We start from the raw sequence: 15,692 nt of genomic DNA on the forward strand, positions 1-15,692 counted from the left end.
AGACAGCGACACCCCATTCCAGAGACTCCTCCCTGGAGACTGGTCCGCCTGCTTCCATGTTTTGTTGCCCTCTTCTGTTTTATTACCCCCCTTCCTGACAGTTAAATTATGTAAGACATGGTGTTGGGAGTCTTTGGGTGTCCTCCAGGTCAGAGGAAAACCAGGCAGGCTGTCACAGAAATAAGGTGAGGCCCTGTCTGGAAAGAATAAACGAACAGAACAAACCCATAACTTGATGCTCATTCTCTCCTTTCTCCAGGCTTTATTTCCCATTCCTTCTCACTCATGGAGCTGAAGTTCCTTTATCATCAGGTACTGCCCGACCTGTCAGGAAAGGTCTTGGTTGACATCGGCTCCAGGCTCGGCACAGTCCTTTACGGGGTAAAGTCCGGCGTGTGAACGGCCTCAACATGTGGGGAATACTTGCTTCTGCTAGAACAGCTTTGCCTGCCACCATCCAAGGTGACAGCTTGGCTTTATTCTTAAAGTAACAGGATAAGGTCAAAACAGGATCCATTGGCAGGCTCCTAATCCTGCTCCCTGGTAATAATTGGGTTTGGAATTTCAAAGACAGCTGTCCTACTTCCTGCCCTGGTTTGTCTCCACAACACTAATGACAAATGTAAACAGGGTAGACCATGTGACTGGCTGACTGTCTCTCTCCTCTCCTTTCCCCCTCCCACTACCCCTCTGGTTTTGTTTTGTTTTCTTTTGGGGTGGGACTTGGAGGGTGCTTTTCATGTGGCCCAGGCTGGCCTCAAACTTACTATGTAGGTGAGGATAAACCTGAACTCCTGATCCTCCTGCCTCTGCCCACTAAGTACTGTGATTGCAAGCTTGTCTCGCTGTCTGGCTTCTTTTTCTTTGTGCTATATTAAAATAGTATACTGAACTTTGATAAGAACTCATAAAAATAACAAATTTACTTGACCTAAGAAATCTTTTTGTGTCCATAGCAAGTCACTCAATGGTTTTGGATATCTAGTTCCCTGTCTTTAAGTGTGTACTGGGTGATGTCCAAGGATCCATTGTATCCAGTTTGCTGTGACCCAAGATGTGCGCATTATTTTTGTTTCTGACATATCACTTCAGTGGGCGGGAGACAGGCCGGTGGATCTCTGAGTTCAAGGCCAGCTAAGGCTACATAGAAAAACCCTATCTCAACAAACCAAAAAGAAAGAAAAAAGAAAAGAAAGAAATATTACATCACCATGTCTCTTGTTATAAATTCAAATCTTGGGTACATCTGATGTTCTTAAGTCAATGTATAAAAAAACTCAAATGTGGTTTCTGGTGGTATTAGTTAAAGAAGCAGGTGCCGTCACTCCTGGCCTTGCTGCCTGCTTTAGGCAGAAACAAACTTCCATTCTGTAAATAGATGGCTTTTTTTATTGGTGCTCCTGTCGGGGTTGGGCTGGGTTCTGGGTTCAGACTGAGTCTTTCCAAATCATCAGACTGACCTTGGAGTGGTCCTGGGACTCAGCCTCCTGAGCTCTCCCCGCCTCGCCCACTGGCTTTTCCTTAAAGAGTATTGCCCATCTTGATGCAATATGGTGTAGGGTAGGCGGGGAGACGCCATCCTCTGGCTTCCTCCCGTTCTTGTGAGCACACACGCCTGCAAATTCACTTACGTGACAGCATACACACACACACACAGAGAGAGAGAGAGAGAGAGAGAGAGAGAGAGAGAGAGAGAGAGAGAAGATGAAAGAGCAAAGAGGGAGGGAAAGGGAAAAAATGCAAAAATGTAATGTTGAATAATTGTGACTATGATCATATAGTGTCAGTGCTGGTAATGTAAATATTATAAATGTATAAATGTGACATTTTATAGTAACTTGCTGATTGAATCAATACTAAACTTCTTAATACCAACATGTGTACTTCAAAACATAAATGTCTGTGGTGGAGCTGTGGATTCAAACTTGGAGCAAATGCTGATAGGCAATCAGCAGCCAGCCATAGTGGTACATGTCTGATCTTACCATCAGAAGCTAAAACTTCAGAGCCAACCTGGGCTACATGAATCCTGTCTCAAAAAAAGTAGCCAAATTACCCGACCTTTCCTTCCATATTATTTTTGTTGCTCCGCGGCAGAAAGAGATCGCAGTCCCCAGCAGTCCTGCACGGCCTTGTGAACTGGTTTGGTCAGTTACCTTCCTTCCCTAGTTTGAAATGGTTGATGTGTGGTCATCATTGCATTCCCTACAGCCTGACTCCTTGCCTGCTCTGCCATGATAGGACTTCCAGAAACTGCAGAGGCAGGGTATGGTCACTTTCATCATTTCTGGCTTTGCTGAATGCCTAGTTTTATCAGGAAAGTTTAGAAACCAGCCTTAAAAATATAGCTAAATGATAGGCGTTAGTAGACTTCAATCAGGGCCCCGGTCAGTAAAGTTCTGAACATGGTAAGTTCTGTGACAGTGGACATAAACCTCTGCTTAGACGCTGCCTGCTTTACAGCCTGCCGTGTCTTCCTGTCTCAGGGCTACCTCTACAGCTCAGCAGCGCAGCTCTGTGGAGTGGAGCTCAACGGAGAATTTTGCCAATTGCAGGAAATGATCATCAAAAAATACGAGTTCGGTGACAGAATAAAGGTACCTTCACAGCGTGTTTATGAACCTTACCTAATCTAATCGCTACTGTGTTCTTACCTGTTGCTGCTGTGTGTAGACACTGACTGAGGTGGCCTGGTGTGTTTGCTATTAGAGAGCTTTTTCCTCTTCTTTCTCCATATCGCAATTGGGATAGCAGGACTGTAATTCTCCAGAGCTTGGCTGCCAGTGTATTTTATAAACTGAAATGAAAGGGCCTGCACTGTCATAATTACTATGTAAATGTCACAGGGTAGTGGCTATTAGGGAAGGATTATTATTATTATTATTATTATTATTATTATTATTATTATTATTATTAGGCTAGTACAGGTTTCCTCTAAGAACAAAATCACAAGACAAAAGTTTTGAGGGGTTTTGATTTTTTGGAAGGGGTCTGTTTATTTATTTATTTATTTTTTGAGGCAGGGTTTCTCTGTGTAGCTTTGGAACCTGTCCTGGAACCCGCTTTCTAGACCAGGCTGACCTCAAACTCACAGAGATCCACCTGCCTTTGCCTCCCGAGTGCTAGGATTAAAAGCATACGCCACCACTACCTGGCTGAAGGGATCTGTTTAATACAGTAATCTTTGAAATTTTCATAAGGTGCTTTACTTCTCATGGCAATATGGAGAATATTGACAATCTCTGATACTACGTAACTGCCCTTAACATTGAAACACTCAGCGGTGTTATAGATCTACAGACTGGAGAGATGGCTCAGTGGTTTAGAGCACTTGCTGCTCTTGCAGAGGACCCAGGGGTTCCCATAGCCTACATCCAGTGTTCACAACTGCTTGTGACATCATTTGTGCATGATCCAACATGCACAAATAAAGAGGTGTAAATACAAATAAGGAGGCTCACACGCACACACACACATACATAAAGAACAATCAGTTACACACATACATAAATAACAATCAGTAAAGTTTTTAAAAAGATTAAGATCAAGGCTTCCCCTTTTTTATAAAAGGTAATTGTTTTATTTCCTCAACTAACCGCCCATCTAAATTTCGAAATTTTTGTGTCTGTTGTTTCCGTTCTAATTTCCCTCGTCTTTCTTGGTTTCTTTCTTTTTCTATTAAAAAGAAAATAGTAGTTCCATGCTGTCATTATGATAGAGTGTTGATAATACATGTCTGAGTTTGATCCGCTCTCTTGACTACAGGGTCTGTTGTTTTGCTTTCTCCTGTGCCTTCCCTCCAGGCTGGCACTAAACCTTCACTCTTTGCTGTCATCGCACTCGGCTCGCTCCTGTGACCAGGGAGTTCCATCAGTTGGGTTTCTTCATCCCATTAGTGCAGTGAACCGGATTCAGGTCCAGATGCTGTCGTCTCTTTAACCTGGTTTGTCTCCCTGCACGATAGCTCATACCTAAGAGCTGGCCACTAAATATTGGTTGAGTTTGTTTGTTTTCATGGTTTCTGTGCTGCCAGCAGTCCTGAGTCTGCCCCTAAGCATCCCTAGAGTTTTCCTGGTACCTTCTGTTGTATGCCATGATTAATTGGTCCTTCTGATTCTTCTTTCCCTAGTTTGTGTAGTAGAGGAATGGAGAAAGAAAAATAGAAAGTAAAGATAGGTGGGAAAGAGAAAGGAGGAACTAAGGATAAGAAGAGAGGACGAAGATAAATCAGCTGATTAGTTTGCATATCTGTTGCGTAGCTACGCTACATGTTTATAATGTCTGAAATTTTATTAACGGGGTTGTTGGTGACAAGAGCCTTGCCCTCTGAGCTGTCTGCGGGCCCAGCTGTCTTTCTTTTTATTGAAGACTGTGTTAAAGCTGTGCTTAAAAGTTCTAGGATAAATGAACCAAAACTTTTTCAGAATGTTTATTATTGGGCTGGGGAGACGGCTCAGTGCTTAAGAGCACTGGCTGCTCTTCCAGAGGACCCAGGTTCAATCCCCAGTATCCATATGGCAGCTCATAACTGTCTGTAACTCCATTTCCAGGAGATCTGATGCCTTCGTACAGGCATACATGGACGCAAAACACGAATACACATGAAATTAAATAAATAAAATGCAGAAAAAAAGAATGTTTATTATTTAAAAGAAAGAATTTTTTTTAAATCAGCCCCCACCACCTTGCATATCATATTTGTAAGGCTTGAGTATTTATTTGAAAATAACATAAGGTAAAGACTTTCTTTTCCTTTTACAGTAAAATCTATTTGTTTTGCTCCTGAGCCAATAAGTGTATCTTCTTATTACCATGCCTATTGTCTGCAAAGCCTTAATTATTGAGTTATATAGGATTTTTTTAAAATGTATTTATTTTGTTATTTTTTTGTGTATGAATGTTTTATCTGTATTTATGTCTGTGCACCATATGGGGTGTCTGACCACAAGATCAGAAGAAAGCATTGGTTCCCCTGAGAGCGGAGTTACAGAAGGTTGTGAGCTGCCGTGTGGGTGCTGATAACCAAACCTAGGTCCTCTGGAAGAGCCACAAGTGCTCTTCACCACTGAACCAACTCTTCAGCCCTATATACTGTTTAAATAAGTTGTTTAGCTTCTTTATCCTGGTAGACAATACATTCAAGGAAATTTTAGAATCAGGTTAGCATAGGGCATATTAATATTTGACAGTTTATAAGCTAACGGTTTTGAGGGTTTGGGTTTTTGGTTTTGTTTTTAAGATTTTCTTTTAATTGTATGTGTTGTGTTTTTGCCTACCATGTATGTCTGTGTACCACATGTGTGCCTGGTACCCACTGAGGACTGGATCCCTTGGAACTATGGAGTTACAGACAGCTGTTAGCCACAGTGGGTGTTGGGAATCAAACCCCAGTCCTCTCTGTAAGAGCAGTAAATGCTCTTAACCAGTGAGCCATCATTCCAGCCCCTTGAGGGTTTTCATTTTCATATCTGCCTTTAACTTTGCATATTATGTAATGGGACTCATAACCTACCTGAGAGTACAAGTCTAGTTGGGCAGACCCATAATTTACTCCTTTACACCCAGATCTTTCAGCTCTTAAACCTAACAGTGTAATTATCATGGAAAAATAAAGTCTCTGAATTCAGTTAAAAAGAAAATAATTATGAATCAGGGGACACAATTATAACGAAACAAATAATTCCATAACAAGTGTTCTTTACAAGCTTCTGGGCTTACGAGATCCTAAGAACTCTGTGTGGTCTTGCATAATCCCGAGCCAGTCGGTGTTTATGTGGCTGTGAGGCGCATTGTCCTCATCGTCTTACAAGAGCTCGTCCTCCCTAGGTGCTCCACGCAGACGTCTGTACCCAAGGTCCACTGCTGCAGAGTGCTGACGTCATTGTGATGAATAACGTCTTCGAATATTTTCTTACTGAGGCTGAACAGGCCAGGTATGTTATTTACTTCAGCAAGAAATCTGTTATTAAATATATCCAGCAAGGTGTGAAAAGAGACTGGCTATTAAGATAGAAATGTTTTCATGCTGACTTTAAAATGACACACTCATGGGTTTTTTTTTTTAGTTTTATTTACTTATTTTCATTATTTTTTAAATAAATAAATTTATTTATTATATATACACTTTCCAGGAGACAGTGTCAGATCCCATTACACATGGTTGTGAGCCACCATGTGGTTGCTGAGAATTGAACTCAGGACCTCTGGAAGAGCAGCTAGTGCTCTTAACCTCTGAGCCATCTCTCCAGCCCCTTGTTATTTTTTAATATAGGAGTGCTTTGCCTGCCTGTATGCCTACACGCTAGAAGAGGACATCAGATCCCATTATAGATGGTTGTGAGCCACCATGTGTTTGCTGGGACTTGAACCACTGAGTTGTCTCTCCAACTCAACTTGTTTTTTTTAATGATTTTTATTTATTCTTTGACAGTTTTATGCATATCGACTTATTTTAATAAGGAAACATATTAAACACAAAATGCAAAGTTTTGAAAAAAACAATTTTGTGAAATATATTTAATTTCTTTTTGGAGTTTATCTATTTGGTATTTATCTATTTGTGTGTGCAAAGCCTTCTTCCTCAGGTGTTAACAATGTATAGGAGAGGACTGCCATATCTTCTCCTCCTGGATGTTTCCAGCGGGCAGAGTGCCCCCTTAGAGACTGCTCCTGCTGAGGTTAGCTGAGCCTGCTTCCTTGTCAGCTGTCCACCATGAGCCCCATCTTCTTGCTCAGCTACATGCGATATCCTGTTCAGCTTTATGAAATAAACACACGGAGCTTCTCCATGCAAGAGCACAGCCCACCCAACCCCAGTTCTTCTATGCATGTGTCTGTCTGTCTCCTCTCTTCATTCTCTCATTGCCCCTAGGCAGGGTTCTGGGACCCAAGCCGTATGAGGATGCAGCACTTCTGCATGAGCCCGTGGCAGAACTAAATAGCTAGTTCAGGGCGTCCTGAGCTCTGAGACCTGTTTCAGAAAAATGAAAAGATCGTGCTAATACAGTTCTAATACAGTCTTGTATTAAATCAGCTTGTAAAATACAGCATTTTTAGGAACCACATTACAATAGAAAGTTTGTATGTTTAAAACTGGCTGGTCCCACCAAACCTTTGCCTGTGCCATGTGGTAGTTGGAATTCCATCCCAGAGTACCACAGATAGCCAGATGAGGTTTGATTCCACTCTTGGTGTGAGTTTTTAAAGATCTAATCTACACACCACACAGGTCCAACAGTTAATTTTGGTTCCTGGTTTCTATGCCCTTTGTTTTCCCAGGACTCTTCATCTCCCTCCACCCAGCAATCCCAGCCCTGGCTTCCGTCTGAAGCACTGAGTCTCATGTGTTTCACAGAGAAACTGCAGAACTTTGGTGCTGGTCCCACTTGACTTGTGTGGCTCTGAAATTTGGTTTCTCCTTATGCGGAAACTTTCCAGTAGCCCACATCCCCATCTCGTTAATCTCAGAACTCTAACCTCATAACTTTGCCAACACCCCTCAGGAACTGGAAAATTTGTCAATTTCTACTGTGTTGCTGTAGTTCTGTTTCCTGTGGGTAAACATTTTGCCCATCTAGATTTCTGTCTGCATTTTCTTTTGTCATCTTTATTCAGAAAAAAAAAATCCAGTATCAAGTAAAAGCTAACATGTCAAGTTTTTGCTTTGCTTTTCTTAGTGAAGTTTTGAGTCTCAGCAAAACTGTAAAGAAAATAAAGATTTCCTGTAGGCTCTACCCCCGCACCTACAGGGTCTGTGCCACTATCATCAGAACAGTGTACGTATCATGATGGCTCTTTGGTCCGCCATAGTCACCGGAAGTCCCCATCCACAGTAACGTTCACTTTTGTTGTGTGTTTTGCAGCCCACGTATGTGTGTAAATGTGTAATGACACGCACTCAGTCTTAAGACATGGACTGTAGTTTCACTGCCCCAAGAATCCCCTGCTCAGCCCTTGGTCCTGCACTCTGGCCTCACCCTTGGCACCGCTGGGCTTCTCAGCAACCCAAAGCTTTCATTTCCGGCACAAGGTGATTAGACTCATACAATGCAGAGCCCTTCCAGGTTAGCGTCTTCTCTAGCAATAGGCATCTGAGGTTGCTCTGTGTCCTCAGGACTTGAGCACGCATTGCCTTCTAGTGCTGAACAATATGTATTGTCTTGATATCACAGTTTATTCATTCCCCTGAAGGACATCATGATTGCTCCCTAGTTTGGACATTTATGAATAAAACTACAGTAAATATTCATGTACAGACCTTCTTGTAAATACAGCAAAGTGTGCTGGATTTTATGGTAAAGAATACATCCAGGATTGTGCTTCTTTTGTTGTTGTTGGCGGTGGTGGTGGGTTTTTTTTTCTGTTTTGTTGAGATTGTGTTTAATTCTGTAGCTGAGGCTGGTGCCCAGAAGCTCACCATGGTCTCCAGACTGGCCTCCAATTCCAGAGGATCCTATTGCCTCGGTTTCCTCAGTGCTAGGATTCCAGGTGTGAACGACCAAACTTGGATGAGGCAGAGTCAGTGGCTTAGCATGTTTGAGGCTCTGTTTCGCTCCCCAGCATGAGAGGAAAAAGAGGAGACATCTCCGTTCTGATTAATATGTAATATTATCTTAATGTCATTTTATTGTATCGGTTTTTTATGTCTTCTAGTGCCTGGGACTACATCATCCATAATGTCAGAAAACAAGGCTCGCTATTAGTGACAGTACCAAGTCTCCAAGAGTCTCTCTTAGGTCTTAAGAAGGTATGTAACCACTTTTCCTTCTGTTAATTATTTGGTGGTGGGAATTAAAACTAAGACTCCTGAGCTGGGCAGGTGGGTTTCTGAGTTCGAGCCCAATGTGTTCTATAGAAAGAGTTCTAACGCCGGGAGATGGTAGCACACACCTTTAATTGGAAGGCAGAGACAGGCAGATCTCTGTGAGTTTAAGGCCTGCCTAGTCTACAGAGCAAGTGCCAGGACAGGCTGCAAAGCTACAGAGAAACCTTGTTTTGAAAACCAAAGGAAGAAAGAAAGAAAAAGTTCTAAGACCGCCAGAACTACGCAGAGAATCCTGTCTCAAAAAATACAAACAAACAAGAAAATCCCTACGCCATGCATGCTAGGCAAGCGATGAACTACTGGTCTGTATCACCGGCCCTTCACCATTTTTCTTATCTAAACTTGGCTTTTTTCTGATAACTATCATAACATTCTAGACTTAGCAAGATAGTGTTGCAAAAGTTCTGCTTTGTGGTTTATTTTTCTGCCCTCAAAAGCACTGAAATATCATTCCTATCTGGGTGTAGATTCCTTTGTTTCTCTACAGTTTTTAATAGCAATGTGGTCATAGTTGTAGGTTAATAAACACTAGCGAATGTGGGTAAGACCCCCACATCAGCTAAGGGGGAAGGTAACACCAACTCCATGGGAGCCTGAGACAAGAAGACCACTTGAACCCTCTGGTTTGAGACCAACCTGGTCAACAGAACCCCCTTGTCAAAAACTAAACTGGAAAAATGAATACCCAAATCATAATCCTGTCTTTTAGAACAGAAGAGATGGTTGATGAATGCATTTTTGTCCAGCCAGGCTCCATGTCAAGACTCTGCCATACAAAATAAAGGGGCTGCAGTGGGTCGAAGTTGTCCGACGACTTCAAGTGAAGGGGGAGACTATACTTTTCGTGCAGTTTGATTTCCCAAATCCTTTTGAAGTCTGTAACCCAGGCTGGTCTACTTGAGCGTGGTGATGGAGGTGAATCGTCAGGTCCAGGTGATCCAGAATCACCTGGGGTCTGGACTCTGGGCCTCGTGGTTGTGCGGCAAGCATTCTTGAACATTGCACCATCTCTCATGCCCTAATTTTGCTTCTTATAGTACAGGAAGTAATCAAGAAATGTGTAAAGAAAGATATTAATCCTAATTTACCACCTTCATTTCCTCCGTGAGAACTCTACCCATCAGTAATGTCATCTACCAGAGTTTTCCGTTCTCATAGAAACATCCCTTTTAAAATATATTGTTGATCAGGCATAGTGGCACATGCCTTTAATCTCAGCACGTGGGAGGCAGAGGCAGGAAAAAGTCTGAGTTTAGGTCAACCTGGTATACATAGCAAGTTCCAGCCCAGCCAGAGATGCGTAGTAAGACCCTGTTTCCAAATACATACATACATACATATGCCTGTGCCAGTTTAGTGGGGTTTTTTCACTTACCAAAACAGCAACTTTTTAAACATTTATTGATGATCGTAACTGCTTTGCCTGCTTGTATGTATGTACACCTCATGTGTGCTTGGTGCTCACATTGGTCAGAAGAGAGCATCAAATTCCTTGGAACTGGACTTAGGAATGGTTGAGCCACCATGTGAGTGCTGGGAACAAAACCTAGGTCCTCTGCAAAAGTACCAAGTAATCTTAACTGCCAAGACATTTCCCCAATCCCCAAAATAACAATTTAATACTATGAACATAAATCTGTCCAAACAGCCATTGACACCTGTAGTTTCGGCAATCCAGAGGCGAGGCAGCGACAAGGAGGTTCATGAATGACCTCAAGGCCATCCAGGCCTATATCAAAAAATATCTCCAAAAGAAAAAAAAATGAGGTCTGGAGGCATGGCATGTATATATACAAATAAATACAATGAATTGTTAAAAACTTTTAAAAGTTAGACATGTTGGTGCAAGTCTATAATCCCAGTATGTGGAGGGCTGAGCATGAAGATTGAGAGTTGACGGAGGCCAGCCTGTCTCAGGAAATGAAAAGTTGGAGCTGGAGCACTGACTGCTCTTCCAGAGGTCCTGAGTTCAATTCCCAGCAACCACACGGTGGTTTACAACCATCTGTGATGAGATCTGGTGCCCTCTTCTGGCCTGCAGGGATACATACAGGCAGAACACTGTATACAGAATAAATAAATACTGGGCTGGAGAGATGGCTCAGTGGTTAAGAGCATTGCCTGCTCTTCCAAAGGTCCTGAGTTCAATTCCCAGCAACCACATGGTGGCTCACAACCATCTGTAATGGGGTCTGGTGCCCTCTTCTGGCCTGCAGACATACACAAAGACAGAACATTGTATACATAATAAATAAAAAAAAAAAAAAAAAGAATAAATAAATACTTTTTAAAAACTGGAAAGTTGCTAGGCACTTAATCCCAGCACTCAGGAGGCAGAGACAGGTGGATCTCTATGAGACAAATTCCAGGACAGGTCCCAAAGCTACAGAGAAACCCTGTCTCGAAAAACAACAACAACAAAAACGACTTTGAGGCCAGTGCAGTTTCTCAGCAGGCAGCAACTCTTGCTGTTCAGTCCTGGCAGGCAGGGTCAATCCCCAGATTGCACGTGGTGGCGAGAAGGGCCTCTGGAGGGTTGTCATCCAATAGCCACATGCGCATGTGTGACAGTCGCTACATTTGTGTAAAAGGAAAACTACTTTAAACAGATTCGTACACATGGCTCCAGAGTTTATAGGGGAAGGGTCCGATCTCTTGCAGGTTGTGGGGGAAGATTGCTCCTACAGAGCTATGGGAGCGAGGACAAGTCTCTGTGCTTTCCTATGTATATTTCCTTTTGTTTCCGTCTTTGGTTACTTAAGCCTTATGATAATTATTGTACCACTTACATTAAAATAATTATCCTAGGGGCTGGAGAGATGGCTCAGCTGTTGTGAGCACTAGTTGCTCTTACAGAGGACCTGGGTTCAGTTCCCAGCACCCACATGATCACTCACAACCATTTCTAACTCCTCCAGGATAATCCTCCTTCTGAACTCCTGTGTACCAGGCACACGCAAGTGGTACACAGTCTACTCACAAGCAAAACACTCATAGACATAAATAAATCTAAAAACACTTTTTTTTTAAAAAAAAAAAAGTCTTTGTAAAAGATATTTTTCAAGTTCCAAAATCAAAGTAAAGTAAGTTTCCAAGTTGAAGACAGTAAAACTCATCCGTGTGGTTCTATGTAACTTAGTGCTGTTCACGGTAATAAAAATCCTGTATTGCAGGGGACTAGACAGATGGTTCAGCACTGTAGAGCACTTGCTGCACCAGCAGAGGACCTGGGTTTGGTTCCCAGCGCCCGTGTGGCAGCTCACAACTATCTGTAACTCCAGTTTCAGGGAATCTGACACCCTTTTGTGGCCTTCTTGGGGACCAGGCGCAACTATGGTACACATACATGCATGGAAAAATTAATAACTATAAAATTAAAATAAGTTTTAAAAAAAATCTGTTGTGAGCACCCATACTCCAAAATACAACCTGTGCTGCCCAGATGCTCTGCAAAGCTGACTTGGGCTTCAGAGGAGAGTGACCGGTCTCAAGACACAGCGGGCGTAACTCCTTCCAGATGAGTTTTAAGGCTGATGAAAATCCTCGAAGTTTGATGACAGGCTGTCTGATTATAAAGCGTTTTTTACGAAAAATCATCATAGTTGGTCACTAGCTCAAGTTTAATTTCAGTTTAATGGTGAATGGGATCCTCTCTGCAGAGGTCTTTGGGGCAGAGAACGAGCCTATGTGTCCAATGGCCTCACTCTTGTGGGCTTTCAGCATTATGTGAGGAAGCCCAAACAGAATTCAGCTGAGTCGTTACAGCAGAATCCACCCTGTGCTAGGACATCCAGCCCTACTGTCCATCCCTCATGGCATGGCTGACATGGGTTTGCCAGGAAAACTGCTGCTGACTCCAGCTGCTGCCCTGTGCCCAAGCCCCAAGGTCTTCTCCAGCCAACAGGATAGGATTTCTTCGGTTTCCACATCCTTTCGACAGGTTCTATCCAATTGCCTTTGAAGATGAATTTTTTTTTTTTTATTTTCGAGACAGGGTTTCTCTTTGGAGCCTGTCCTGGAACTAGCTCTGTAGACCAGGCTGGTCTCAAAGATGAATTTTTTAATTCTAATTTTAGGCTGAATTCAAACTCCTTACCGTTAGACTTATGATCCTTCTGCCTCCGTCTCCCAAGTGCTAGGATTATAGATCTTTAAAGTAAATATGAGAGCATCTCATGGCTTGATTTTTCTCCTGCTGTGGTGGAGAACTATAATCCATGTGAAGCTCCTCACACAGGGATGTACAACCCATGGCTGTGATGTCATGTGACCCGGGATAGCTACAAATGTGGCCCAGCACAAAGCTGTAAACTTTTTTTTTATTTAACTTTTTATTTTATGTGCATTGGTGTGAAATTGTCAGATCCCCTGCAACTAGATCTTCAGACAGGTGTGAGCTGCTATGTGGGTGCTGGGAATTGAACCCAGATCCTCTGGAAGAGCAGTCAGTGCTCTTAACCACTGAGCCATCTCTCCAGCTCCCCAAAGTTGAACATCATGAGTTTTAAGTTTTTGTTTTTATAACAGTGGGAATTTTATAGATGACCACATCATGTTGCAGTACCATACAAAATAAATGTGTATGTGTTGTGTGGGATATATATTCAATAAATATATTAATTTAAAAAATGTGTTGAGTACTTACTTAGGGTGGTATTGTGAAATTCCCAGCAATAGGACCATTCTGGAAGTTTCACGTTGTGTGCTTGTTTCCTCCTAGACTGATCTGCAGCTGTCCTGCTGGGTGGAAGAGATTCCACTGAACCTTGATGTGTGCCAGCAGTCGGAGACCGACAGAGAAGCTCTGGAACAGATTCACTTGTACAGGGTTCTCTAGCACAGAAGTGACCTACCTGTGTGATATGTTGATTTGCTTTGTGTAACTCAAGTTTTTATCTGTGATACTGTGCCTGTGAATAGCTGTGTATGATTATACACATTCAGTAGTGGATGTGGATGTCAGTAAACTGTGTAATAAGATAATTAAAGTATTTATATGAAATGTTGTGTTTGCCCTTTTATTCTGATACAAACATAAGTGTATCTGTGTTTGGTTTACATACCACCTCCGATTGTTTTGTTTTGATTTGTTTTTATTTGTTTTGTTTGAGACAGGGTTTCTCCGTGTAGCCCTAGCTGTCCTGGAAGTCACTCCATAGACCAGGCTAACCTTGAACTCACAGAGATCCTCCTGCCTTTGCCTCCCCCGAGTGCACCGTCACCACCCAGCTGTTACATACCACCTCCAAATGTGACCTCTAGGAAGTCCGAGAGTGGCTTCTTTCACACAAAGGAGAAGGCAGAAATCACTGTGTCCCATTCACTGTCTGGTAAGACTTCTTTAGACTTTAGACATTAGCTTCATGTGAAGAGTCTAAGATAGGACTCTGTTTTTTAAGTTTCTAGAAAACAAATGGAACTAGACAGAGCCCCCAAATATTATGTAGACACTTGGTTAAAACAACTTTAAAACTACCCGAGGTTCCTTCCTGACTTTGCCTTCTCCCCTTCCCCCCGCCCTTTTTTTAAAAACAGGATATCCTTCTGTACACCAGGCTACCCTCAAACTCCCAGTCCTCCTCATATGCCCTAAAAGAACACTTGAGCTTTTTCACTTCACGGGAGGAAAGGGCAGGTCCTGGTGATAAATGGTCAATCTGAACAGTGATTGAGCACTTAGATTCCCTCTGTTTCCTTTTCTTTGCCAAGCAGGCATTCTTACATAGGTCTACTGCCAGGTGCAAATAAGAGCTGTGCCTTCTGTCTGGAAACAGAGCACAGACTTGGAGAACACACTAACCGAAGCCCACCCGCCTCTGGCACTGGAGAGCTCACGGTTTGCGGTACCTGACGAAGCTTGAGAAGGGTGTAGCTTGCTGAGAACTGGAAGATCCTACACTCCTGGTAAAACGCTAAGTGGCTGGGTGTTTGCAAGAGTTGCTGTGTGGCCTAGCAGTTCCACTCCCGAAAACACCCGAGAGAAGGGCACATAGGCGTACATACGTTCATAGCCTGTGTAGCAACCTAACTGAGAGAGGGTGTGGTTGTAAACCGGGCACTCAGGAGCCTGAGACAGGATTGCCAGTTCAAGACGAGCCTGAGCTACGTGACAAGCTCCTTTCAAAAAACAAAAGGGGTGGGGGAAGCCAGTATATACGTGATTCTTAGAGAACGTATTAAGAATTACACAAATTTCCCTAGGTTCATCAGGAACCAGGATAATGGCAGCACTATTGCTATTGTGTGTAGGCATAAAGCCCTAATCCCATAGTCTTCTCTCTGGTCCCAAGCCTGTTCCCTGGGGACCTGCATGGATGTCCACCACAGTCACAGTGGCCATCCATTTATAGCATGAGGTACACATTTTACTTTAGGAATGATTATACACATGAAGCAAGGTGAAACTTGCTGATCAAAGTCTAGAAGACAGCAGGATTCCCCCAAGTCAATAGGCATGGGGCCTAAAACCGGTGGGGTAGGCTAGCCTCTTTTTCCCCATATTTTCCCCATATTGGGATATTAACATATTGGTACTGAGGCCAGTATACACATTTATATTCAAAACTGAAGGATCAGGGGTGGGCTACGGTGCTACACACCTGTAATCCTGCACTTGGTCCCTTCATGCCATCCCAGGGGGTGGTGGAACGCCGTAAAGCTTTTCGTTTTCTTGTATTTCCTGAGCTCAGCACACATAATCCCAAGCGTTACAAAGAATGTGTTTTTCAATTTCTTGATTCATTGCATAAGATGGAGAAAGCTTGAAGCCGGAGAATGTCTAAAATGAAAAATGGAGAAGTGAGAAAAACAATCACGTAGTAACTAATAATAAAGGAATTATGTTATCCCTAAAAACAAAACGTGTGCG

At 42.8% G+C, this 15,692-nt stretch overlaps 1 protein-coding gene across 1 annotated transcript in view; it reads left to right on the plus strand.

Annotated features, from left to right (window-relative positions):
- LOC142834947 (uncharacterized) overlaps nt 1–13,823 on the plus strand; it is a 30,756-nt gene extending 16,933 nt beyond the window's left edge. Inside the window, exons 4-8 of the mRNA XM_075947983.1 lie at nt 260–381; nt 2,487–2,597; nt 5,827–5,933; nt 8,653–8,746; nt 13,545–13,823. Of these exons, the coding sequence (XP_075804098.1) occupies nt 260–381; nt 2,487–2,597; nt 5,827–5,933; nt 8,653–8,746; nt 13,545–13,661 (551 nt within the window). The 3' untranslated portion in view covers nt 13,662–13,823. The remainder of the gene's footprint in view (nt 1–259; nt 382–2,486; nt 2,598–5,826; nt 5,934–8,652; nt 8,747–13,544) is intronic.
- The last annotated feature ends 1,869 nt before the right edge of the window (nt 13,824–15,692 follow it).

Source organism: Microtus pennsylvanicus, chromosome 14, assembly GCF_037038515.1.
Source record: "Microtus pennsylvanicus isolate mMicPen1 chromosome 14, mMicPen1.hap1, whole genome shotgun sequence".
In the NCBI taxonomy this organism is placed as follows: domain Eukaryota; kingdom Metazoa; phylum Chordata; class Mammalia; order Rodentia; family Cricetidae; genus Microtus; species Microtus pennsylvanicus.